The 26694-nt window shown below is 40.8% G+C and overlaps 1 protein-coding gene across 6 annotated transcripts in view; it reads left to right on the plus strand.

The window, feature by feature from the left end:
• PARD3B (par-3 family cell polarity regulator beta) overlaps positions 1 to 26694 on the plus strand; it is a 981887-nt gene that overhangs the window by 667140 nt on the left and 288053 nt on the right. For all 6 annotated transcript variants that reach the window (XM_041737018.1, XM_041737019.1, XM_041737013.1 and 3 more), the window contains 2 exons: positions 22929 to 23135; positions 23864 to 24104. In XM_041737018.1, the coding sequence (XP_041592952.1) occupies positions 22929 to 23135; positions 23864 to 24104 (448 nt within the window). The remainder of the gene's footprint in view (positions 1 to 22928; positions 23136 to 23863; positions 24105 to 26694) is intronic.

Genomic DNA, 26694 nt, shown 5'->3' on the forward strand with positions numbered 1-26694 from the left:
GTGCTGGGAGAGCTTTGCCAAACAACCTAGAGAGAAAATACACCTTCTGAAAAGGTAGTTAAATCTCAAAGACCTCCAGTTCTTTGCTGTTTATGCAGGATTTGTGGTATTTTCCTTTCTCTTTTCTTATTCATCCCTGTTCAAAGAAGGGACAAAAAGATCTGGTGGAAGGCTTCACCAAGAAAAGGCTTTTTGAAAGAACTTGAAAGAAGACAAAGGAGTCCAACAAAGCATTACTGGGGAGGAGTTGAGGGAAGAAGTTTGCCAGGAAAGAGCAAGAGCAGGGCCTGAGGTAGTGAGGGGTGAGGGCAGGAGGCAGCACCTACCAGCACACAAATGGCCTCTCTTGGTCATATTAGGGGTGTGTCTTCTAGGACTGCACAAGGTTCTAGACTGTGGCTTGTAGCAGTTACCGGTCAACATCTACATAGAGCTTCTGCCTCTGAGCTCCATGTGAAATCTCTGACAGGAGAAGACTGAAGAGCTCTGACTGGTAGGAAGTTTGCCATCCTGGTACAGAGACCTGTGGATTGGTGGTTAAGATGCATGACTGTCACTGGCGGTCAGCCCTGGGTTTGTCCCAGTTCCACAGCTGGTTCAGTGTGTCATTCTAAGCCTCAGCCTCTTCAGCTTTAAGCCATGGATAATAATAGTATCAATGTCATGGGTGAAGAGTTTTAGAATTGAGGACAACCTCCACACACGGTCACTGTTACCACAGTTGAGTGATCTGCATATTTGCGACAACAGGGATACGGTGAAATAAGAATCCATGCTGTGAGCAATCAAGAGAGGTGATCTTTGAGACCACAGTCAGGAAGGTTTGATTAATTAGTCAAACAACAATTATTGAGAGTCCACTATGCTGGCCATTGATACAAAGGTGACCATGTCTTGTCCCTGTCTTCAAAGAGCTTAGAGTGTAGTAAAGAAAACTGATACATACACAGTGTATGAAGTGATGCATAATTCTGCTGCTGTATGCTGTGTTCTAGATCACTGAACCTGGAGACACAGTCCTTGAGTTCAAATCCCAGCTCTGTTGCTTACTGGCTGTGTGATCTTGGACAAGATACTAACCTCTCTGTGCTTAAGTTTCTTGCTATATTAGTGACAGTAATAATAGCAAGTGAGTTCAAGAGTCAAGGTGAGGATAAATCTTGTGAAAACTGAATTGTGCTTAAAATAATGTTTAGCATTCAGTAAATTCTAGTGATGACATGGGAACAGGAATGAGAAACCTGCTCACTGTCTTCTCCGTCCTTTCTTTTTTGACATAAAGGTGATCAGGAAAGGCTTGCCAGTGGGAGTGGCATCTAAGAAAGTAAAGTTGAGGGAGAGCTGACAGGAGAGGAGAGAAGAGAATCCGAGAGAGAGACAGAGACAGAGAGGAAGAAGGGGGAGGCATGTGCAAAGTCCCAAAGCGGGGAGCTGGCTTATGGAAGTGCAGCAACTAGTGCAGAATGGCTACAAGTTGGAAAAATGGGGAAGAGCAAAGCAAGGAGAAGAGTGTCGAGGTGAGATGTGTGGGAGAGGCAGATCAGGAAGTGCTTTGCAAACCATCCTAAGTAGTTCGAGCTTCCTGCCAAAAAGTGGGGAGCCTGGCAGCGTAATATGATCAAATTATCAGAAATCCTGGAAACAGATGCCCAGAGGGAGCATGTGAATGACTAAAGACAGCATGGAGCCAAGGGTTAAATCTTGGAGAAGGCCCGCGTTGGGGGAAGAGGGGAAGAAAGGGCACCAGTAACGGAGCCTGAGGAGGGGACACACGGGGAGAAGACCCAGGTAGCTCCCAGCCTGGCCTCCTGGCCGCGATGGGAGGATAGGGTTTCATCCAGAAGGGGTGAAGGAGAGTATGGAGCACTGCGGGGAGATCAAACAAAATAAGGCTGGAGAGAAGTTTATTGGTTCTGGCAATTAGGAGCTAATTGGTGACCTTGGAGCTTGGGGGAAGCATGCGAGCTGGAAGCCAGATGGCAGAGGATGCAGGGACCATGGGGAAAGTGGACTCCCCCAGGCGCGTCCAGCTGGGCATGAGAAGAGGAGGAGGAAAGGTAGAAGTCAGAAGACCAGCAGGGTCCTTGGAATAGGGGAGACCCCAGAGATGATTGCAGTGAAGAGAAGGAATTTCTAGACTCTGATGGATGAAGAGAACCAGGACAGCTGACAGGCTCAGAAGGGAGAGGTCACTCCTTAGTGGACAAGAGGCTCAGAAGGCAGGATGGATGCAGGAAAGAGACTGTTTTTGAGGTGGAAAGGGGAGAAAGTTTGAGGATTTGTTTTTTATTCCCTGAGAATGAGGGGAAATAGAAACAGGAGACTTGATGTGTTGGAAGGTTTTGTGTCAACTGCTGTGGGAGAGGCTTTGGGGACCTAATGAGAAGTGAATAAAACAACTGTAGGCCCCAGGGGCTGAGGGGGTCTCTCTCACAGTAAATTAGTGAATTTCATTTCCCTGTGAGCCCTCTGTCACTGTGAGAGAAAATTGGTGTCCACTTAATTCCTTTACAAAACTTAAATTCAACTCTTATTCTGAACTTTAGGAGCCTACTGAACTTTGAGAAGAAATGCCAAATAAGTGGTCATGTTGCCAGTGCATGCTCTCCTTCCACCTTCAATAGAAGCTGCCTGTCAAAACTCTTTACTGTTTCAGAAGTTGCACTTAGATTTCCCAACATAGCTTCTATATTGTGCCTTGGGACCTTGCTTTACCAGTGCCTCTGCCGCTCTCACCTCCCCTAACATTAATCCACTCCAAAGAGGACTTGTCCTATTCCTATATTTCCTCTATCAATATCCTTCCTTGTTAGATTCTTCTGTATTTTTAGGGTGTTATTTTTTTTTAAGATTTTTTTTTTGCTTTTTTAAAAAATTATGTACATTTGCCATAATTTCACAAGGGCGTTTTTTAAAATATCAGATTATCCAAAGGGAAAGCTAAATGGATGCCCATTCTTTGGAACAGAATTTCTCCTTAAATCACTGCTTTTATATGTTTTTGAAGTTTAGACCTTAGAATGACCTCCTCTCAGTTCTAGAGTCTTCACCTGAAACTGTGAAAAGCTGCCTCTAGGTCTCTTCCTAGTACGCAAGACCTCTCAGAGAAGGAGGGCAGTCTTCAGTGGCTCAGCCAGGCCCATTTCAGTGAAAAGACATCACTTCCCTAAAACGAACCCCCACTTAGAAAACATTTCTCGTTTTCTAATGGGGCCAAAACAGACCAAAGAGAAGCACATTCTGGAAAGTAAGTTCCCCAGTGTTTCTGACCATAAAGCTGGGTTTCTGAAATCCAAGATTATTTCCAGCGGGGAGTCTAAATACCTGCCAAAGCTACCGAAAAAGAAGTATCCTTATTTTACCTGCGATGTCTATAAATCATGATCACTTATTTTCATTCCAGAGTCATACTTTATGCTGAACCATGAAAAGCAAAAATACGTTTAAAATATTAAACCGTAAGCTATTAGTGAAGGGTAAAAGAGTCCCTTTGTGTCAGGATTTCTTCTGTCTGAAGGGATGAATAGCAGTCGCCTTTCTCTGACATAAATAGCTTTTATATAATACCTTCCAGAGGGGGGAAAAATTGCTTTAGGACAAAATACAGTCACTACTCCTTTTCCCCATGCATGAACTTTTGAACAGAAAAATAACATTAACAGATTATTAAACTATTTATCACCAAAAAAAAAGCAGATGGTATTTTTCTGCCTTGAATAATCTGTAGCAGAAAAAAAAAATCATCAAAGCGATAGTCTTTACTTGCCCTGCTTTCAAAACTCACTAATTTTTCTCTTTCCAATGTAATTTACAATTGTCCTTGGTTTTCAGACCTGTGATTTTGTTCACTATTGCAAATGGTTTAATTTTCATTCAAAAATCTAGATTAAATTTCTGAGTTCAGCGTGAGAGAAAAGAACTATTGAAAAGACACTATTTTTTTCCTTTTTTTTTTTTTCCTGGAGGAAGGCTTTAGTTCTCAGAGGATATCAAATTCCCGTGTCAGTTTTGTAAATAAGGATCAGAAAGACTGTTGTCTTTTCAGACCAGGCTGTTTGTCTTATTTGTGTGTTTGTAGTAAACTAATCTACAAGTGCTTCCCTGATAAAGTTAACACTTCGTTAATTACCCAAAGCCTTGACATGTTCTATAATTGCCATTTGGCTAACAAACATTTGATACTTTTCTTGGGTAGAATTTGTTGAGACCCAGAGAAGCAAGCTTTTGATGGATGGGGAACAAACCAAATAAATACAGTATTTTATGTTCTTTTAATTCAGGGCCAAGTGGATTTGGATGGAGTGTTTATTTAGTTTGCTGGCTGTTTCAAGATGCTGTGGTGTATTGATTCCTTTTATTACTAGCAGCCGTTTAACCTGACCTCTTCCAGATCCAGTATTTTAAAAGCCATAAATTTTAACTTTACTTATGAGCAAAGGCTGAAATGCTGTGAAAGCCTTTTTATTAGTTGAGCTCCACCATTCTTGATGCTCTTGTGTCACCCATGGCAACAATATTTAGGGCTTCTTAAATTAGAGTGGCTGCTCTACTGGTGGGGAGGGGCAAAGGCAGCTATAAAACGAAGTCATAAACATTTCAGGGGTGTAGGATTCCGTGACGCAATAGCAGACAGGTGCAGGAAAGTAGGGGCAGGCCTAAGGAGAAAAGGATTTGGGTTGGTCACATTAAATAAACATTTGCTTTAGCATCTCAGATACTGAACACTACTTGGAAGAGAGGAATAGAGTACCAGGCAACCGAAGAGCAGGATGGAGCCAAAGACCAATTCCAGAGACCGGTCTTATACAAGTCCAGAGGTCCCAGGCACAATCTTTGTGTCCAGATTTAAGACAAACCAAGAAACCTAGTGTTCTTCCTAAGCTGTGAAAATCTATGCTTCCGATCATAGACTGACTTGAACATGATCCAGGGGAGAGTTTTTCTAGAATGTCGGTGCTTAACTTTTTGGAAGGTACCGTGACCATCCTCTGAGGATGGGGAACTATTTTAGGTCAATTAGCAATTGACCATTTCATCTTAAAATAGCCCAATAATGCACCTCCTGGCCCAGTGTACACACTTGAAAGGGCTTAATTTTCCACAAAAAGAAGAGAAATATTATACATGAGCGCATAGCCCTGAAATGTATCAGTCAGTGAGAATGTGTTGTATTTAGTGTTGAGGACAGAAGGAAAACTTCTACATGTGCAGCTTCCAGGCTTTTACTTATGCATATCAGTAGCTTTGGTCTGCTTTGCAGAAAAGCAGAGAATTTCCCATCAGTTTTCTAATTATCAAGATGTTTGTTTAAACAAATTTTCTTTTCTCAACCTCTAGACCTCCTTTTATTTGATCATGCAGCAAAACTCTGATACAGCATTAGTGGGGTTATATAAGCAAAGAATTATCATTTCACCATAGGAAAAAAAACCCAAGCTATGAAGAGAAAAACTCATATTGAAATAATTCAAATAAAAATGCCTACAGCCAAAGAGAAATATTGAATGAGGAGATTCCACCCCCATCTTTATATTTCTTTGCAGAGGAATTTAATCCCAAATGGCATATGTTTGGACTTGGTTTGTTAGTTCGCCTTAGTAATTTCTTTCTTCTTCTCTTGATGATAGCCTACTTAAGAATCTATACTAGAGAGACTTTTGTCCCAACATTTCAAATGATGCTTAGGACATAACCCTCAATATCTGTCTCCTCTCTGAATATTTCAATGACTTAAGTAAGAAAAGTAAGACATCTTTAACTTTCTTGCTTTTAAAATTAGGTTACCTCCCTAAATCATGATTCTTAATTTGCTACAACAGGAGAAACTTTCTTAATAATTTGAAAAAAAAAAATCAGAGTTGAAACAACATCAGAACTTTACCATCTTTCAGTTTAAAAATTGCCTGCAGTCCATGGCTCCATACTGCCCAAATCATTGGTCCTCACATAAAATCAAAACCTTCAGAGGGTGTGAGTCCTTGTACTACTGTAGCCAAAGATTTCTGTCCTAGCATTTTTTTTAATTGAAGTTCGATTTGCCAACCTATATTATAACACCCAGTGCTCATCCCATCAAGTGCCCTCCTCAGTGCCCATCATTTTAAGAAGCCAGGTATTCTTGTTAATTTGGTTCCCCAAATTCAGTTCAATTCACTAAACATCAACAAAATGTTTAAATGTTTACTGTGAGTTCTTTTTCTACAACCTTATTTGAATCAAGGTGGAACTACACACTTTTATGAACCAAAGTATCATCTGATCAGTGTTCTGTATCATATCTCTTTTTAATAACCCTGCTTTTTTAAAGAACCAACCTTTAAAAAGACATTTTAATTGTAGTAAAAATATACATAACATAAAACTTACCATTTAAGTATCTTTAAGTGTGTGGTTCAGTGATGTTAAATATACGGACACTGTTGTGCTTATAATTTTTAAGCTAGATTTCCCAATAAATTTCCCCCTTCCCTATCTCCATGGCCAGAACAGCCCTGGCATGTTTGATGGTCTTGAGCAGAATGTTCCCCTCCATACCCACAGGAGGGAAAGTAGTTGTTACCTTGGGGAAGTTACTCAAATTTCTAGAAAAACTTTCTGCGAGGTTGGCTGTCATGGTGTGAATTAAAAGGTTATGTCAGAGGTTAAACTATGCAATTAAATCAAGAAAGCAGATTATTCTAGTAGCCGACATTAACTTTTGGAAAGAGACAGGATTAGCTGTACTTAGTCACATATAAATTGCATGAAATGAACAATGGGAAAAAAATTATTTCACCAGGTACTTCCCTTGAAAGAAAATCGTTCCATCTTGCACCTCTAATTTTTCATCTTAATTCTGTTACTTCACGAGGCTCATTATCCTTTTCCAGATTTGCACACAGTGACTGATGCATTGTGACAGGTTGTTTTTGTTTTTCTGCTTTAAAAAATATTCCCTCTCTCCCTAAATAATTATCTGCAGATTAACCTTTTTTCTTACTGGAATATTTGTTGGGATAGAATACAGAAAATAGAAATGTGTAAGCGAGACCCTTTAGACTGGAGATAAATTCTTCAAGGCCAGTAGGGTATCATTTATTAACCTCCTGGTGCAGTCCACTGAATGGGCCCCTTTTGACCTGAAAGAGTTAATGTTCTATTGAAAATGTATGGATTGTCCCCAGCTATTCTCCCTTGGAATGCTCTGACCCATTAATGGCAGTAATAATAATAATAATAGAAAACAATTCCACTTTGCATCCATTACTCTGAAACTCTTAATGGTATCCTAATGTTTTTTATTCTTTAAGTGTAACCAAAAACTGACATTCTGCTCAGCTAAAATTTCAAATGTGTGTTTTTTTCATTGCCACTTTTACATGTCGTGCAGGATGCTGAGTAAGGAATAAAGCAAAGGCTTATAATTGGTCTTTTAAATCATCATAAGGATTTATTTTTTCCCCCATGGCTATATCTAGTGCCAATAACTCAGTCATAAGATGATGGGAAAAACTATTTAATGATGCACCACAGCATCTTTCTAAATTCTTACCCAGAATGAGGCAGGAGAATAACACATGACACTTGGTTTGCTCAAAAGTTGATATTAAAAGAAGAACAAAACTCTTTTTGTGCATGTGGGAGCATCAGTAGTGAACCCAAAAGTTCTTTCTTTTTTGATACAAACACTTTTTAGAAACGCCATATGTTTTTGTGCCTTTATTATAATTAACTATCAAAAGTAAAACAGGGCTCTGCAATGTTTGGGGCTGAACTGGGGCTTCCGTTCTGGGAAGTGGACTTCTATAAAAGGCGATTAATGATGATAACACTTTCTTGATCCGTCCAGAGATTACAGGCATTTGGCATAGAACCTGTTACATAGTAAGTTATAAATAAAGATCAGCTTTGTCGTTATTCTTGTTGAGCCAAAACAAACAAACAAACAAAAATCCATCCCAATTTTAGGTCCTTAGGTCACCCACATGTGGGGCAAATTAGTCCCACCGAGTGCACAGTACCGTCAGAAAGCCCCTGTCTTGGTTATTGTCTGCAAAAAGAAGCCTGTGTATTTGAGTGACTGTTTGGACCAGAGTCACAGACCTCAGAGGTATCCTGTTGCTGGTGGGATCAATCATGCACTCCATCATCTGGCTTCTAGAGTCATCTTCACTCTTTCCATCCTTTGTCCATCTCTGCCTCTGCACAGCTCCTGCCCCATGTGAACACTCTGCAGTAGACAGACTGTGAGTTTGCCACCACTCATCAGGCCTTTACTCTCACCTTCCCAGTCTGTCCCTAGGACCATCTCTCAGTTTGTTCAGATATCCATTTGCGCTCAATCTTTTTTTCTCCCCTAATTCCTGTTCCCCACTCTACATCTTACTATATTCCACCTTGTTTGGGGATGCTTTTGAATTCTGCATTTTGATTCTCCATAAGCAGGTGTTCACAGAGAGAACTGTGATCAGTTAATATCTGTATCTTCCTGTGATCAGTTAAGTCCAGTGTCTGTAACAGATGTGGAGGAAAGCAACCCTTCTTTTATTAGTAGCACCATAATGACACATATATATATAGTATATTGCAGTTTTATGGCTTTCTAGTATGTGTGTAATTTCAACTGATCACAACAAAAATCCATGAAATTGACATTACGGGTAATTTAGATATGTTCTTTAACTTATCAGTGACTCAATTTCCTCAACTATAAAATGAGGATAACAGTGATATACACCTCATATAATTAAATGTGTACAGACATACATACCCAGAAGGTACCTGGGACAGGTGACTGCTGCTGCTGTTTCATCATCATCGATATTGTATTTTTCATTATTCCACTTTTACTGATGAAGAAACTGAACTAGAAAGGTTAAATGACTTGCCAGCACCTCAAGTCTTCCAATGCCAAGTCCACGTCAAAAATACTTCTTACAGGCACACCTGGGTGGCTCAGTCGGTTAAACTTTTGATTTGTGATTTCAGCTCGGGTTATGATCTCTGGGTCCTGAGATCAAGCCCCGTGTCAGACTCTGTGCTGGGCATGGAACCTGCTTAAGATTCTCTCTTCCCCACTCACTCTGTCTCCCTGTACTCACTCACTCTCTCTCTCTCTCTCAAAAAACAAAACAAAACAAAACAAAACAAAAATATATATATATATATGTATCTTAAAAATATATATCATTAGCCTATCATTTCCTTGGTTTTTACAGATAAGTTTGGAATTCACACTTACTTAGAAATTTTATTAGAGACCCTTGAAAGGAACATATCCATATAACACAAACCCACCTGCAGAAACAGACACCTCCTCCCTATGAGGCAGCTCCATCTCTTCCCACATGTGAAGTCTTTGTTGAGTAGCCATGAGAACACAATGGGAAAAACAGGCCCTTATGAGTGATACTAGGTTTACTCATAACTTTAAAATCCAAATCAATGAATTTAATTTGTGCAATTATAGATTGGTTGTTTGAACCCTTGGTTAACCATAGCAAGAATTCATTTTATTCTGTTTTTGAAAGTCATTCTATTTTTCCAAAGTGTTTAGCAATTAGTTGTATGTCTACAGTCATTAGAAATGGTTTCACAGATGGTCCTCTCTTCACAGAGGAGTCAGGGGCCAAGATGAGAAAGATCAGTTTAATACAGTCTTTTCTGTTGGGGAGTCTATCTCCTGTACAACCCAACCAGTAACAGACTAGAATGTGCCCACTTATCAACTAACATCAGAGGCCATTCTCACTGCTCTGATTACCTCTGTTATTTATGATCTCTTCACCACTATAGCCAAGGAACAACCTTCCCTGTTGCTCAAGTATCTATCTGACCTGAGGAGAAACAACTGATGTGTTGGTATGTAGATGAGACATTAAAGAGGGTATTAAGTCAACCCTTTAGGTGACAGTGGAAAATACCAATTTCAAACTGGCTTTTGCAAGGGAGGTAATTCATTGACTCAGGCAATCAAAGAGTTCAGAGGAGCATCTGCATAAAGACCAGGCTGGAGCTAGGGTCTCAGTGTCAACAATGTCTTCCTCACAGTTCTGGTTCCTCTCAAGGGACTTCATTTTAATGGAAAAGCAAGATGGCTATCAAGCAGCTCCAGGCTTCCCCTCCCATTAACCCTGATAGCAAAGAAAGTGACTTTTTCCTGGTCACTCTACCAGGGCTAGTTCTATGTCGCCTTGTGTGGACCAACAGCCTATTGCCAAACCAACCAGAGGTGTGAAATATACTGATCAGTTATGCCTGGGTCATGGCACACTTCTGAATGAGAGTAGGGGAAGCATAGTAACCCCCAAAACAGGATACTCATTCCATCTGGAATGGTGAATATAGGGTGGGGGAAAAATGAATGTCAATACCAGGGATAGATAAAAGGGACAGATCAGGATAGCTGGCAAGTTGTAATGTTCCACCTATGAGTGTCCTGGAGATGGACTACAGCAGTATCTCCATGTGCTCTGAAATTTCACTACAATCCAGCAAGAATTTCAGTATAAGAAAGATTGATCATAGACCTCCCTGAGGGGGAGTTATTAATGGAAATGCCACCTTCTTATAGCCTTGTTTCCTGCTGGCAAGGGTTCCCCAGGCTGAGTTATAGGGAAATTCCAGCATTTTGGCAGATTTCACAACAACATTAAGTGGGACTTCCTTTTCATATTTGTCACCTCATTTATTTTGTGTGCCCCCATGTTATTAGTTTTACTGCCCATTAATCATTATATATTACAAAATATAATAAAGTGTGCTTAAGAGGAGATAGCATCAGGTCTGGCCATGGCAGTCACGGCTTGGCCATGCCAGGAGGAAGCTTAAGGGTGGCAAGCAGTACCCCTATCCTACCCATTCACAGAGGCACATCCAGAAGCACCTCTTGACTCCCAAGTAGACCAGGTCATGTTTCTTCAGCCTTTTCCTGTTGGTCAGAAGAACATCTGGGGCGAGTGTCTCTGTTCATTGTAAGGGAAGCTGACTTACCACACTAAAAATGTTCTAGAAGAAACTGCTTCACAAAACCCTGAAGTTGGAATTGTTAAAAGGAAGAAAGAAAAGAACAAGTTATTTTATTTGCAGTGAGTTCCATTACTGTATAATACAGCAGAGAGCAGTCTTTCTGCTCCTAAGTTTATCCTATATATTTCTTCCACGTTCTCTTTTCTCAAAATACCAATATTACCAAGCGATTCTGCTGGCGAAAAACTTTTAAAGGATTCCTGTTGCCCTCTGCTGAGGTCTCATATTTTCAGCCAGATTTTGACACCCTTCAGATCTTACTTTACTCATACTTTCCCACCAATCCCCAATACATCACTTTCCGTTACTTGTCACTCCATCCATCCTATATCCCCACCACTGAAGAGACATGTCAGGTATTTTCTCATGCTTTTCCTCCTTTGTGGAGTGCCTTCTCACCTTCTGCTTGTGTTTGACCCACCTTGAAGGACAAGTTGCGCTTTGTTCATTTATCCAGTGACTGAGGATCAGGGTGCTTTGTTCTCTCTGGAATTTTCACGTGTCTAACACTGCCCCAGCCTGGAACTATGCTATGTGTCAGAGTTCTTGGCTCTGTAGTCTTCAGCATTGTCTATCACCCCGTAACCCCAAAAGTCTATGATGCTGCCTGATTTGTCCTTTTGTTGATGGTGTAATGGGTTGGTCTGCGGGGAGAAGAGTTGCTTAGCTCTTTACTTGTCCCAGACATGGGTATTCCCATCAAGTGATTTTAGCATTTGGTTTCTTTATGGAAAAGACCTCTTGAAGAAACAAGGCTTTGGGGCTATTGAAAGAAGTAAAGGGTATAGAAGATGATTTGAAAAGTGATGAAAAGTCTTAAACAATACAAAAAATAATTAGTTTTGAATGAAGAGCGAAAAGTCAAGGCTAATGATGTCCCAGGCCCATGATGTATGGCTATGGAAATAGAAATCCTCTCGGCATTCTGTTGGTTGTAAAGAAATCCTCCTAATGAGTATAAACATTGCTCATAAAAGAAGACATATGGCACAAACTAATGTTTACTGAATACTTATATGTGCCAGGCATCATGTTTGAGCTCTGTATCAGATAATCCCCCAACGTACCCTGTGGAGAAGGTGTAATCATTATCTCTGTTTGACAAATTGTACCAATTTGTCATTATGACAAATTATAAAATTTGTAACAGATTTACAAATTACAAAATTTACAAATGAGGAAATTGAGTCAAAGGCATAAGAGCATCAAAGGTAACACAATTAGTATAGAATGGGACTGGTAAATGAACCTAAGTAGTCTGATGCCAGAACCTGTGCTTGTTATAGCTGTTGCTCTAAAGCTTAAATTATTACCACATGCTGAAGAAGCAGTTACTTGGTGGAGCCAAGAGATAACATGGCACCCATTGGTAATATCACTCCCCAGAATGCCAGGAGTCAGACATTTTTATTTTCTGAAGTTTGGTGATCTGTGTATATCTTCAGATAGATCCCTCACAAATGTGAAGGGACTTCTGTTCATTATCTGGTGTTATCACTTCGTGTGTGTCCATCTTTGCTCAGCACATGGATTATAACATCTTAGAGGAAAGTAGGCACCTTATCTTTTATTTCTGAGGCTTTAAAAAAAGTGGGAGAAGCTTAACTCATGAGTTGTCATAGTAAAGAAAGCCTTACAGAGCGTCTGAGTGGCTTTGCCAAATCAGAAGGCCAACATTTCTTTGTCTGTAAACTCAGGGAATTTTAAAAGGAATTGGAAGAAAATTGGGTGAGTGGTTATTCTGAGATTTACATGAGATATATAGTACTGAGATACCACCTCTCAAGAATGGTTCTCAAGTCATCAGGGAAAGAGAAATCATAAAATATCATTGGAAATTGCCCACATTCACCTTAAAGTACAGAATTCAAAACTATCTGCAACAGATGCTGTTTCTTCAGTCAAGCATCAGATGAAATGATTGATTTGTGTCTAAGCCTGGGGACCCAGGGAAGATAGAAATATTGAAACTCAAAAATGACTCTCCCCATGATAGGATACTCATGGCATAAGCAGCAAGAAGAGACCATCAGCTCATACCTGTTACAATGCCTGTTACCAAAAAGATAAGAGATAACAAGTGCTGGCAAGGATGTGGGTTAAAGGGAACCCTTGTGCACTGTTGTTGGGAATGTAAATTGGTACAGCCACAATGGAAAACAGTAGGGAGGTCCCTCAAAAAATTAAAAATACAGCTACTGTGTGATCTAGCAATCCTGCTTATGGGTATCTATCTGAAGGAAATGAAATCACTCTTTTGAAGAGGTGTCTGCACTTCCATGTTCATTGCAGCATTATTCACAATGGCCAACACATGGAAACAACCCAAGTGACCATCAATGAATGAACAGATAAAGAATACACAAGTATGTATATGCAAGGGAATATTATCCAGCCATAAAAAGATGGAAATCCTGCCATTCTCAACAAGGATGGAACTTGAGGGCATTATGCTAAGTTAAAACAAGTCAGTCAGAGAAAGGCAAATAGTGTATGATTTTGTTCATATATGGAGTCATAAAAAGCTAAATTCATAGAAACAGAGAATAGAATGGTGGTTGTCAGGACCCTAGTGATGGGGGAAATAGGGTACATTGGTCAAAGGGTAAAAATTTCTAGTTATAAGATGAATGAGTTCTGGGAATCAAAGTGCAGCATGGAAACTATAGTTAACAGTTCTATATTATATACTTGAAAGTTGCTAAGGAAGTAGATCTTAAATGTTCTCACCACACATACCAAAAGATGGTAATTATGTGAGGTGATAACTAACTTCACAGTGGTAATCCTTTTACAATATACATGTGTATCAGGTTGTTATTTGCACCCCTTAAACTTCCACAATGTTCTGTGACAATTCTATTTCAATAAAAAAAAAATATATAATGTTTACCCAGGGTAAAAAAAAAAAAAAAAAGAAAGAAAAAAAGCAGAGACTCACAGGAAGCAGTTCATTTCTCCAAACTCCTGCCCTCTCTGAGATGCAGTCATTCTAGAGCCTCCTCTCACTAAAATGGATGGTGAGTGAAATTGCTCCCATTACATGTTATTTTGTCCTGCCCTTTCACCCTCCTTCTTCGTTTGAGCTCTCTCTGGACATGAATGTACAAGTGAATTTGGATAAGATTAATTGTTTATGATACAATCTCATGTTGTACAGGAAAGAACTTGGTTCTTTGTAAATTATAAAGCAACAAGGAAGTGTTAGTTACTGTTATACTTCTCTTCTCTTAACCTTAGGATCAAGCAGAGTTCTGAGCCAAAACACTCATTGATAACTGACTTAATTTTGGTTTGACACTTTAACATTAGATTTAAATCTTGCTTAAAACATATCCATAGAAAGATTGTTATTCATACTCACACCAAACTGAAAAACACACTTTCTATCAGCTCTATAAATAACTCTGTAACTGAGAATTTGAAGTGCTTTTTTTAAGTACAATCAGCTCTCAAAAGGGGAGAAAATGGTAAAGCAAAAGTGCAAAAATAACATTTGACCCTAAAAAATACAGGTACTCAATTTACATAACACCATGTAAAAACATCTTTGTGTGTCTTCATCCAAGAAATCAATCCTTTTGACCTTTTAGTTATGCTAATGGCATTAAGGAGACTTATTAGAATTCTTTATATTATACTTTGAGAGTACTATAGTCTAGAACCACATAGGACAGAAACCACTCAACAAGCAAAAGCAGCAGAAAGATGTGCTGTTGATGCAAGCCATACAAAGAATAAATGGTAAAAGGAAAGGATGGTGTGGGGAGTAGAATCACAGACGCTGTTTGTGTTCAGAGTGAAAGCCTGTTACCAAGGTATACAAGAGCTAAAAGACAGGGATCCCTGGGTGGCGCAGCGGTTTAGCGCCTGCCTTTGGCCCAGGGCGCGATCCTGGAGACCTGGGATCGAATCTCACGTCGGGATCCCGGTGCATGGAGCCTGCTTCTCCCTCTGCCTATGTCTCTGCCTCTCTCTCTCTCTCTGTGTGACTATCATAAATAAATAAATTTTAAAAAAAAAGAGCTAAAAGACAGATAAGGGTGTTCTTGGTGATGGGTAAAAACAAGACTATTCAAAGTGCACTCAAGGAGGTAGAAATGGCAGAAAAGGTTAATATTACAAAGAGAAGTTAAGCAAAAGGAATGAGTGGTAGAAAAAGAAAGGCAAAACATGGAGAAAATGAATGAATAATTATGGATAGGGCAGAAATTATTAAACCCTGGAAAATGACACCAAAGGACCTTAGGTCCTCATTAACAAAGAATAAGGCACTGTGTGAGCGCTTTGAGGAAGTGAAGCAAGTCTGAGGCGTGTTTCTCTAGGTAAAATTTTGTTCCCTGTCACAGCACCGGAGAAAAGGGTCATCCACGTGCTGTAACCACCCTTTATTTTCACCTTCATTTATCCCTACAACAAATATTTATGTAGTACTTCCCTGTGCTGGGGATACCAAGTCAACAGAACTAAGAAAATGATAGGTGGCATTTATTGATCCTATTGATCCTGTTTCACAGGTAGAGAAGCTTGCTACTCTATACAGTTTATTGGACTCTCAAATAAGTCTTTTTTCCTCCCAGTTAAATAATAAAAGTAATTCTATTTTGTTTTGTTTTCTTTAAGTAGCCCTATTCCCTTTTGGAGACCAATGCTATTTCTCCAATTTTTAAATTTGTTATTATCTTGAATGCCAATTGTGAGTTGTCATGGTTTTTTTTATTACTAAGTAAGAGTTTCCCAAATAAGCTAGATAAGCAGAAGATCACAACAAACCACACTATTAGGAATGAGTTTGTCTAAGTTCTTCAGTTGCCTCAACAGAATCTGTTTAGAAAAATGGTTCTATATGTATTGTTAAAATAATTTACCCATTAAATTAAACCAGAGTCCATTTCTTTATCCACAAAAAAAACAGTAAGTGAAAAAAAGTGTCACAAGAATGTTTTTTGGTGCAATACAGTCACTGCTCCTTACATATGTTGCGCATAACTTGAGTCCAGGAAAGGAACCAAAATGGGGCATATGATTTCAACTTTCAGTTTATAAAAGAAGGAACTTTTAGTAACAGTTTAACTTGTATAACAACACTTGGCAAAGATTTAAAGAGTTTGGGAGGGCCATACCCACACTCATCATCAAAGCAATGTGTTATATTTTTTCACCTAATCTTCCTGTATTTTCTCTAGATATTTTCACTTTAAAATAGACAATGTTTGGAGACAGAATAGGGAGAGATTATGCAAATGTATGAATCTTAATGAGAAGTTCATTATTGAACATTTGACATGAATTTCAAGAAATGATAAAAGACCCTGGGATTTATGAGACTTAAAAGAAAAATCTCTGCTCCTGGAGAACTTGGAAATTGCCAGTAAAAGAACTGAGACCCAAATGACAGCAGATAATGTATAAACCAGATTACATTATGGCCTATGGTAATGAATAGGAAATGGGGCACAGTGATAAGCTTGGAATGATGATCAATATTTGGAATACTGAGATAGGCAAGAAGGTAATTAGGCCCATTATGGACACAGTTAGCACAGATAACATAATTTGGGAAATTATACATTTGGATATTACGGGGAACTTTTTTTTTCTGGGCTAATGGATTTGCAATGATATCTATTAAAGCACGTAAGACATTTTGCCTCTAGGGGAAACTACTAAAAAAATCAAATATACAAAATTTTCAGTTAAGTGTAATCTAAAATAAAAAGACAAAGCAGGATGTATTGGAGAATAAAGTGGTGTTGTGACTTCCTACTTGGAATTTATAATAGTTTTTCATTCAAAGAGTTTTAAGGCTATTAATTTCACATCACAACTCCCCATGAAGCAAGTAAAGCATTTCTATTGTATTTGCCCAAGTTCTTTGCTCATAATACAGCAATGCCAAATTGATAATGAAAGCGAGCTATCTTGAAGAATTCCTGGCCTTCTTAAGTTTCATGCTGTGACCCCTGAATAGCATTGCAATCATCCTGATCCCCAATTTACTACTGGGCACAATTCCTTTATTTTAGAGGGAGGAGCACTAACTTAATTAATTTTCACTAAGTGCCTGGAGGGCCATTGATGTTATTGAAATGTGCAAATTAATATATTATTTATCCTTAATTTATCAGAATTATTTATTAATTATAAAGCTCTAACTGGGAGAAAAACTTACCACATATCTGAAAGTGAATACCTTCCCCCAAATAATTCCTTATGTTCTAATAAGAATGTATTGGAAGCAATTTCATCAATAATGGAAGATCCAATTACTGGTCTTCTGGATTAAGGCATTCTTTTATTGCAAGATTTTAATGCTAGAACGGGAAGTTCAAATATTGCCAATGAAATCTCAGACTAATTAAATGATTATAGCCTTAAGGAAAGGGCAGCCGAGACTCCACTCTCAGTCTTCCCAATGATAGTCTCTATATGTAGTGAACAGATGGGTACCATAGACCTTATTTCAAAAGAAAAAAATAAATGAAGTTGTTTAAAAAAATCAGGTCAACTTTTGAATAAAAAAGAAACGATTACTGTTTCTCTGTGAAGCCCTTTTCAGCCTTTTGTGGAAGAAACAGTTGTATTTAAGAATGCCATGGTGAAGGGGTACCTGGGTGGTGCAGTCAGTTAAGCATCTGACTCTTGGTTTTGGCTCAGGCCTGATCTCAGAATCGTGAAATCAAGCCCCACATGGGGCTCCATGCTCAGGGCAGAGTCTACTTGACTTTCTATCTCCCTTGTCCTCTGCCCTTACCCCTGCACAGCCCCCCATAAATAAATATAACTTTTAAAAAAGGAATGCAATGGCAGACTCAACCAAATTATGCTAGGCCTTCTCTTATTCAGATGTTTAGAGATAACACAAAAATAATAGTGACAGTAATCATCACCACTGCTTTATGAGCATATACTATGTGGCAGATACTTTTCCATGCTTGTCTTACCGTCATTTTAAAGATAAGGAAACTGAAGCACAGAGCGGTTAATAACTCAGGAAATACGCAACAGAGTGGAGGTTGTTGGGATGTTTCATAGCTTCCTCTCTTAATCACTCACTATTAACGACACTCTCGACTTTTATTCTGTTCTCCTAGTCACCTGCCTGTAGGGAACCAACAGCAGTTTGCAGCCATAGGGCAGGGCAGGAATCCAAGACTGAGTCAGAGAAACTGAGGTCCACTTCCAAACAATCCTCCAGGAATGACTTTCTTTCTGTTTTGTAATATGTTGACATGGAACTTTCTACCTAGAAGGTGGGGGCAATGGGTTCTAAGGGTGTGAAGAGTCAGCTTTGTCGTGGCACCTGTTGACCTAGACAGTAGCTCTCATGCCACCTTTTTATGCCCATTTCTCGCATGGAGAAATCTTCAGTCTTTTAAAGCTTGAGTCTTGTTGTGTGCGTCCATTCTCTTCATAACACTGTATTTTTCTGGATGACAGAGAGTAGTGAATATATATAAAGTTTGATGGACCAAAAGACATGATCCAGAAATCTTCCTCTATTCTTTGTGGGGAAGGCTTCTGGAACTCAATCCCGTCCTTCCTTCATTTGGGAATAGATGAATCTTCAAAAGTGCTATAATATCTTTTTAAAAAATGTCAGTGATATCTCTTTATGAGGCTTTTATTTTAAGGAAAAATTTGGCACATGGAACTTTAAGAATATTTTTATGACCTTGAGAATAATTTTTATTACATAAGATTCCTCTTTTAACATCCTTGAAAACTGTTCTATCATTTGTTTAAAGAAGTTTGTGGAGCACTTAGGTGGCTCAGTCAGTTAAGCATCTGCCTTCTGCTCAAGTCATGATCTCAGGGTCCTGGGACAGGCTCCCCGCTCAGAGGGGAGTCTGCTACTCCCTCCCCGAATTCCAGCATTCTCTCTCACTTGTGCGCTCTCTCTCCCCCCCCCCCCAAATATATAAATAAAATCTTAAAGAAAAAAGTTTGTGTCTGTTATGTTCATGTTTCTGATGGAAAGATGAGTTTATCTGAATTTTAGAGAACATAGTCACTGGACATAGAAGTCATAAGTTAAAAAATAAAGCTTTGCTAATAAAGTTTGAAAGAAGATTTATTCCTTGGCATTCACGAGTAAGTGAAGTTGGCCTGGAAATCATTGAACAATCAAATTAAGATTAGTTCTGTAGATGATCAGAATGGGACAAGTAAATGCTCAAATTTGGACAGAGTCCACCCACCCTGAGACTGATAACACATGGTATTCATAGATCACTCTCTGAGACAATTGCTTAAAATCAGCCACAGCCAATATCACATCAACTGCAGATGAAAATGTGAGGAGTCATCATATTTTGGGATGAATTCAATGGGATAGAGTGAGTTTTGAATTTGATTAATTACTTTACATTATCCCTTCAGAAAGACCTCTACTTTTAATGGAAACCTAGAAAAAATATAATTTGTATAAATGATCAGGCTAAAAATAGACAGTGAATCTTCCCATTCGAAGAGCTACAGAATTTCCTAGGTAATAATGTCAACTTATGTTTGAATTGGTGAGGGTAAGAATAAGGGAAGAGGAATTAAATGTAACCATTTATTGTACTCTGTACCATCTTTAAAACAAAAAAGATTTTATTTATTTATTCATGAGAGACATAGGGAGGGAGAGAGAGAGAGAGAGGCAGAGACACAGGCAGAGGGAGAAGCAGGCTCCATGCAGGGAACCCCACGTGGGACTCGATCCTTGGTCTCCAGGATCAGGCCCCGGGCTGAAGGCTGTGCTAAACCGCTAAGCCACCTGGGCTGCCCACCCTGTACCATCTTTACATGATCGGGTACTGTTTTGTTGGAATTTTGTGCTGATCCCCATCAATTGGTATCATCATCCTTCTCAAAACCACATCCCTCCCACAACCTTGTCCTTCTGCTGGGAGCCCTGGGACACATAGAGGAGATGTGGAACCCTGGTCAAGGCCCACATCACAGTCTTCTTTCACTTGGAACTTCAGTCCAGTGCCCCTGTGAGTCCTTGCAAAGGCATTCCTGATTTCAGATTTTCCTCTCTCACATCAGCCTGCCACCATTACCTCCTGTTGACTCCCCGGGAATAAATATAAACATTTTTTTTTCCAAGCCTGAAACCCCCTGAGTACACATTTACAACCTAGGACTCGAACAGTTTTGCTTTTAACTTTACTGTGTACTACATCCAGAACAGCTAGGTTGTAATTTTGGCTGGTGTCAGTGGATGCTTCTAATTTGTGGCTTCTATTTATTTTTGTTAGTGAATTAATTGCTGACTCTATTAATCCTGCAAAATCCATGAATCCTTAATGTTCAGTTTGCTTAGAATGAGTAACAGTGTATTTGTTCCTTCTCAAATATGACTTCTTGCTGAGCCTCGGATGAGCTCCTTCTAGATAGTGTGCCTTCTATCTTGGATGATTTATTCACTTTCATGTTCCCTGAAATTTATTGCAAAAGGTTGACGTGAATACTTACAGTTTGGGCTCTAATATAATCTCCTGGATGGCAATTAATAATAATAATAAAAAAAGATGGTTGCTATTGTTTACAGAGGAACTAAGCTTTCTCAGATTGTGTTCTTTATCTTCTGGTTTTCACCAAACTTCATGTCAGACATCCCTAGGGGTTGATGGTGTAAAATATTTTCTGTAAAACTCCAAAGCTTTTATTGTTGCTTCAATAGCCCCAAACCTCCATGTTGCCTTTTGTTTTCTTGTCAGAAATGATCTTATTCAATTTGTTCCTTCAACTTCTCTTCCTTCCTGAGAACATTAGAAATATGCCTCTTTCTGGATTTAGTAGTAACATACTCTCAGTGGTTATGACTTACAAGTAGCATCTGAAATTTGTCCCTGAAGATTCTCGTAATCTTTTTTCCCACTTCATCTCATCTCTGTTGTGTTGATCAAAGATACACTATTGCCTGTGAAATGCAGTGTTTATTGTCATCATGTATATTGTTCAAAGTGCACAACTGCCTCCTGTAAATTAACGATGAAACTAGAATTAGAGCAGCATCTGATCTCTGTAGTTTGCCTGTTTGGCTAATCTTACCAGGACCAATCTAGACTAATGCTCTTCTTCTAGAGATGAGGATTCTGTGGGTCCATTCAAGTAGCTTGACTCTAACCAAGGAGAAGACAGAGGGCAAGTTTATCTTTATTTAGTCCAGAGCAGAAATGCTGCAGTGAGGCGGCCCAAGGACGTTCCTACTTCTGACACAGACTGTTGTCATTGTATGCCAGTTCCGTCTCTGCTCTGTGGCTGAGTTCCCTCATCTATAAAACGGGACTAACAATAATAGCAGTAGCACAACTGTCAGGATGGTAGGTAATACAGGTAAAGCTCGTGGAACAGGACAAAGTATGCCATGCGATGTTAGCTACTAGCACTATTGTCATTATTCTGATTATTAGTCCTTGGTTGTACTTCAGTATTTCTGTATTACTGTTGTGTTAAGCAGCCGGTGGTGGTATTCATGGCAGTGGCAGCAGTAGAGGCAAAAATAGTGATGATAGTCAGAAAAGACAGTATTAGTAAGAAAACTAACACTGATGACAGTAGATAGTAGATGAAAGACAGATGATAGTAAGAAAAGAAATGCCCTTCTCTGTGAGGCATTGAGTTACATACATTATTTAGATCATCCTTAGTACATACTCAGTCTATATCTATTGAAAAACTACAGAATCATTTATTCCCAGAAATGCAAATGGAGCCTCTGGATGGTAAGAATCTTTTTCGCAACTGCAGAGGATCATGAGATTTAGCCCTGGTGGAAAAGGCCCCTGATAGAATTCCTTCCATCTTTAAAATAATCTTTGTGCTGCTGGTATTTAGCTGCATGACCCTGCTGTAGACAACGGAAGTCCGGCTGTAGCTGGAAATGGAGGTCACAGCACAGGGGAAGGGGCAGCTACACAGCCAACAGCCCCAATGAAAAATATTACGTATCAGAAAACAGATTACTAAAATTCACTTAGGTTTTATTTCTTTTTCTTTTTGGAATTGTATATTACATTTAAAAATTACCCCTTTTCCAGATACCCAAATAGAAATACAACTGGAAACAATAAGCATTGAAACAGAAAAGTTTTCTTTCTTGCTTTGCTTTATTTATTTATTGACTGAATAAATTGTATTCATGATACATTAATAGCCATTAGAGTAAAGTGTTTAATCATAAAAATTATAGTCACTTCAGTGTTTGTTGATTTCTAGGCATAGTATGTTACTCAATAATCACAAAAATAGTCACGGAAATAGCAAAAGCTACAATGTAGGGGTCCCTGGATGGCTCAGTGCGTTAAGCATCTGATTCTTGATTTCAGCTCAGGTCATGATCTCAGGGTTATGAGGTCGAGCCCTGCATTGGGCTCCATACTCAGAGGGGAGTCTGCCTAAGATTCTCTGTCTCCGTCTACCCCTCCCCGGCCCCCAGCTCTCACTCATTCTCTCTGAAAAAATAAATCTTTTTTAAAAAAGCTACAATGTGGGGATGGGGATGCTACAATAAATCTTTTTTAAAAAAGCTACAAGCACATCATCTTTGAGGCCCTGCATGCATGCGTGTGTATGCGTGCTCGCACATATACAGTCTCATACATGAAATCTCTATAAACTGCTAGAAACTTGCAAATACCTATGTACCTGTGTGTATGCATACTTAGGCCTATTTATCTAGTATATATTGTTATTTTAAATCTTACCACAACTTTACAAATAAGGAAACCAAGGCTCCAAGTACTCACACCACTTTTTCAAAGTCACAAAAAGTTGGCAAAGCTAGGGTTGAACCCAAACCCCACGCACTCGACACCCCCCTTTTTAAAGACACCCAAACAAATATCTCTGGAGCAACAGACTTTTCCAGTCTGCCACAGTACCCCATTAGGAAAAAGTTGACTTTTTTGGCCTTTGTCTTCCAGAATCTCCAAGCAAAGATTTCGGTCCAACTCTGGGTTTGAAAAAGTCCAGTTCCTTGGAGAGCCTCCAGACTGCGGTGGCTGAGGTTAGGAAGAACGAGCTTCCCTTCCACCGGCCCCGGCCGCACATGGTTCGAGGCCGGGGCTGCAATGAGAGTTTCCGAGCAGCCATCGACAAGTCCTACGACGGACCCGAAGAGCTAGAAGCTGGTAGGACAAAGTGCTTCCTTACCCCCCTTTCTTCATCTCGTTATTATCCACGAGTCCGAGGCAAGGATGTGTGCTTAACTACAAAGAAAAAATGATTTAAGGATCGCAATTACATTTTTGATATTAAAAGTAATTCATTCTCCTGATATGTTTTGCCCTTTGGCTTAACGAGCACGGAATTGGGTAACACAATGCGCAATTTAATTTACAGTGCAAATGCTAAAGAAGGGCTCTCCCTCACTTTCCTGCAAGGACCCACTGTCATTTCCCCTTAGGGTAGGAGCACTAAGTATGCATTTCTGGACATTCTTACTGGAGTCATTAGAAGCAGCCCCAACCTGCATTAATTGGGTAGAAGCAGCCGGGTTACCTTTGTGCTCCGAAGCCTCTCCTGGAAATAAGCTCGCCCCGTGTTTGCCGGCAGACAGGCTTTCCCAGCTGATCGAGGTTAACAAGCTGCCTTTCAGAGATAGTGTTTTACCACGTAGCCAACCTTTCCGATGGTTACCGCGATCAAACCACCGGTGGTTCACGGATGCCCAACCCCAGGCCTTGCTTGCAGTAACCAGGTTGGGGCAGTCGTCTCTTCAAAGGGTACAAGTAGCCACCTGGCAGGGTACAGCTCGGGAGTGCTTTCTTCGTTCTTCTGTGTTTTGCATTTTAACTTTTCTTCATATAGTAGCAGTAGGTGCCCCTGACCACATGTATTGATTTTTCTCTCCGCACAGACGGCCTGTCTGATAAGAGCTCCGTCTCGGGCCAGGGAGCTCTGCACTGCGAGTCTGCCCCTCCGGGGAGCTGCGAGCAGGAGGACGTGGCAAGTAAAGCCAGCAAAATCAAAAAACCAAAAGAGAAGGAGAAGAAGAAGAAGGAGAAGAGCAAATTGAAAGCCAAGGAGAAAAAGCTGAAAGAGGACAATGAAGACCCAGAGAGGAAAATCAAGAAAAAAGGATTCGGTGCCATGCTGAGGTAGGGGCTGGCCGGGCAGGCACAGCAGGCATGTGTGGCTTTCCGGTCTCCCCTGGGGAAGTCCCTCGTTTGGGCACACCCAGGAAGAAAATGGCAAGCTTTCCCTCCTTTTTAGCTAAATGTGCAAAAATCTAAGTTATGAGCAGGCTTGTTCCTTTCCTGCAAAGCAGAAAGGACCTTCCTCGGTGGCTCCCGAGGCCCCTGGTGAGGACGGGAGGCTCTGATACATTTGCTGTGAAAGAAAGGCTCACGCCCAGTAGACACATGGGCACCGCTCGCAGCCCTTGGTACCAAAGCATCATGAGGGTAAATTAAGTGCATCCTCCACCCGTCTGGGGAAAGCAAGAGGTGAGGGAGTCCCCAGCCGTTGCTTGTACAACACCCCGTTTGATTTGGAGAAGACAGGACAGGTGGACCTCATGGTGCGCGCGGGCCAGGCCTGGAGCACGTAAGCCAGCACCTGCAGGAGCTGGTCAGCGGGGCTCACGGACTCTGGAGTCAGACGGCCCAGTTCTCAGTCCATGGCCCTCCACCCGTGGGCTGCTGGGCTTCCTGTGTTGCTTATCTTCCCTGAGCCTTACTTGCTTCACTTTCAAAGTGAGGCGAGGGTACCGCTCTCCTGACCCAGGGGGGCTGTGGGACAAGGTTTCCCCTGCCGCCTGCCTGGCCCCTGGGCCTGTCCCAGCAGGACACCCTCAGAAAGCAGCTTTGTCTCTTCTCCTGCGGCTGCCTCCACAGCTGCCTCCACGTTTGCTTTGTTGATGCCGATTTGATGACATCGCTCCAGCTGATGGCTTTCTGGTCACTTTGGGTACTAAAACCACCTCTGCCCCACGGCCCAACACCTATCTAATGTTAATCAGAACTTCCCCTCCCTACCCCTCAAGCCCGAGGAGGGCCCTACGATGTGGTGGCAGGACTCCACCTTCTGCTTCTCAGGCTCTGGACCCAGAGGGAAGGGAGGGAATTATTAAAACAGGGGTGGAGGGACCCCTGGGTGACTCAGTGGTTGGGCGTCTGCCTTTGGCTCAGGTCGAGATCCCGGGGTCCTGGGATCGAGTCCCACATCGGGCTCCCTGCAGGGAGCCTGCTTCTCCCTCTGCCTGTGTCTCTGCCTCTCTCTCTGTGTCTCTCATGAATAAGTAAATAATTTTTTTAAAGATTTTTATTTGTTTATGAGAGACACAGAGCGAGAGAGGCAGAGACACAGACAGAGGGAGAAGCAGGCTCCCTGCAGGGAGCCCGATGTGGGACTCGATCCCGGGTCTCCAGGATCAGGCCCTGGGCTGAAGGTGGCACTAAACCGCTAAGCCACCTGGGCTGCCCTAAATAAAATATTTTTTAAAACTTAAAAAATAAAAAATAGAAGAAGGGAAGAGCTGTACTTAACTGGTGTCTGAATCAGATATAATCTGGCTGTCAAGAGTCTTTGTGGGCCACTTAGCTCCTTACTTCCCCACCGACTTCCTGAGTCCCTCTCACCCTTAGCCTCTGACCCCAGACAGCACACCCTACGGTCTTCTCCCCCCTTCCCGCTGATGGATTGTGGTGTCAGTTGGAGGTGGCAGTGGCCTAACCTCCTTCTGCAGCATCTCCTTGGCTCCCTGGAATGGCTGACCTCTTGCCCTTCCAAATGATAGAAACACAGCTCGTTCCCATTGCTCCCCTCTCTCCTCTTCCTGCCATAGGGATGCCCAACCAGCCTGGCATGTTCAGGCTTCTCCGGGGCAGGGTTGAGCTCCGTTTTGTGCCTCCCAGGCTCTAGAGCCACGTGCCAGACCCTCCCAAGCTTGCATGCATGGGGAAGGGAGACGGCCAGTAAAGGTTTGCAAGTCTCAAGCAAACAGGGAGGATGACTGTCCCCTTTCATACAGTTGCCCTCATATTCTCTCAGCGGTAATCTTGCAGCCTCCTCACTTACTTTGTTGGGAGCACAAAGAGGAAACACCCCTTTCTGTTACTTTCTTTACTTCCAGAATTTTCTATCGCAGAAAATCTCTCTCTCAATCTCTACCCTTCTTTTCCATGGGATGAAGGTAAGGGATGGGAGGTGATGTTGGTACCTCTTAGTCAACTCTTAGGAGACATCTCTTTTAAGAGTACTGGGTAGCATTTGTCATCAGAGATTTTTAGTTTAGGATTTTCTTTTCTTTTTTTTTTTTTTTTTAGATTTTATTTATTTTAAAAAGAGAGAGAAAGCATGCAAGTATGAGTGGGGGAAGGGGCCAAGAGGGAGGGAGTGTCAAGCAGACTCCACACTGATCACGGAGCCTGAGGCAGGGCTCATGACCTGAGCCAACACCAAGAGATGGACACTTAACCAACTGAGCCACCCAGGTGATCCAAGTTTGGGACTTTCAATTACAATTTCATACAGAAAGAGAAAGTTCTATTCCATATCTGTTATTCATATATAATATATGAATACAAGTATAATCTGTTATTGTATATAAATTTGGAGAGAGAGAGAGAGAGACTGATCTTGAAGCCACAAAATCACATTTGGGCATCACAGCTAATGTTGATACCAGTAGGATAAATCTCTCAGTAGACATTGATTTGTTTTTCCTCGTGGTCTCTATAGACACTG

Source organism: Vulpes lagopus, chromosome 22 (assembly GCF_018345385.1).
Source record: "Vulpes lagopus strain Blue_001 chromosome 22, ASM1834538v1, whole genome shotgun sequence".
Lineage (NCBI taxonomy): Eukaryota > Metazoa > Chordata > Mammalia > Carnivora > Canidae > Vulpes > Vulpes lagopus.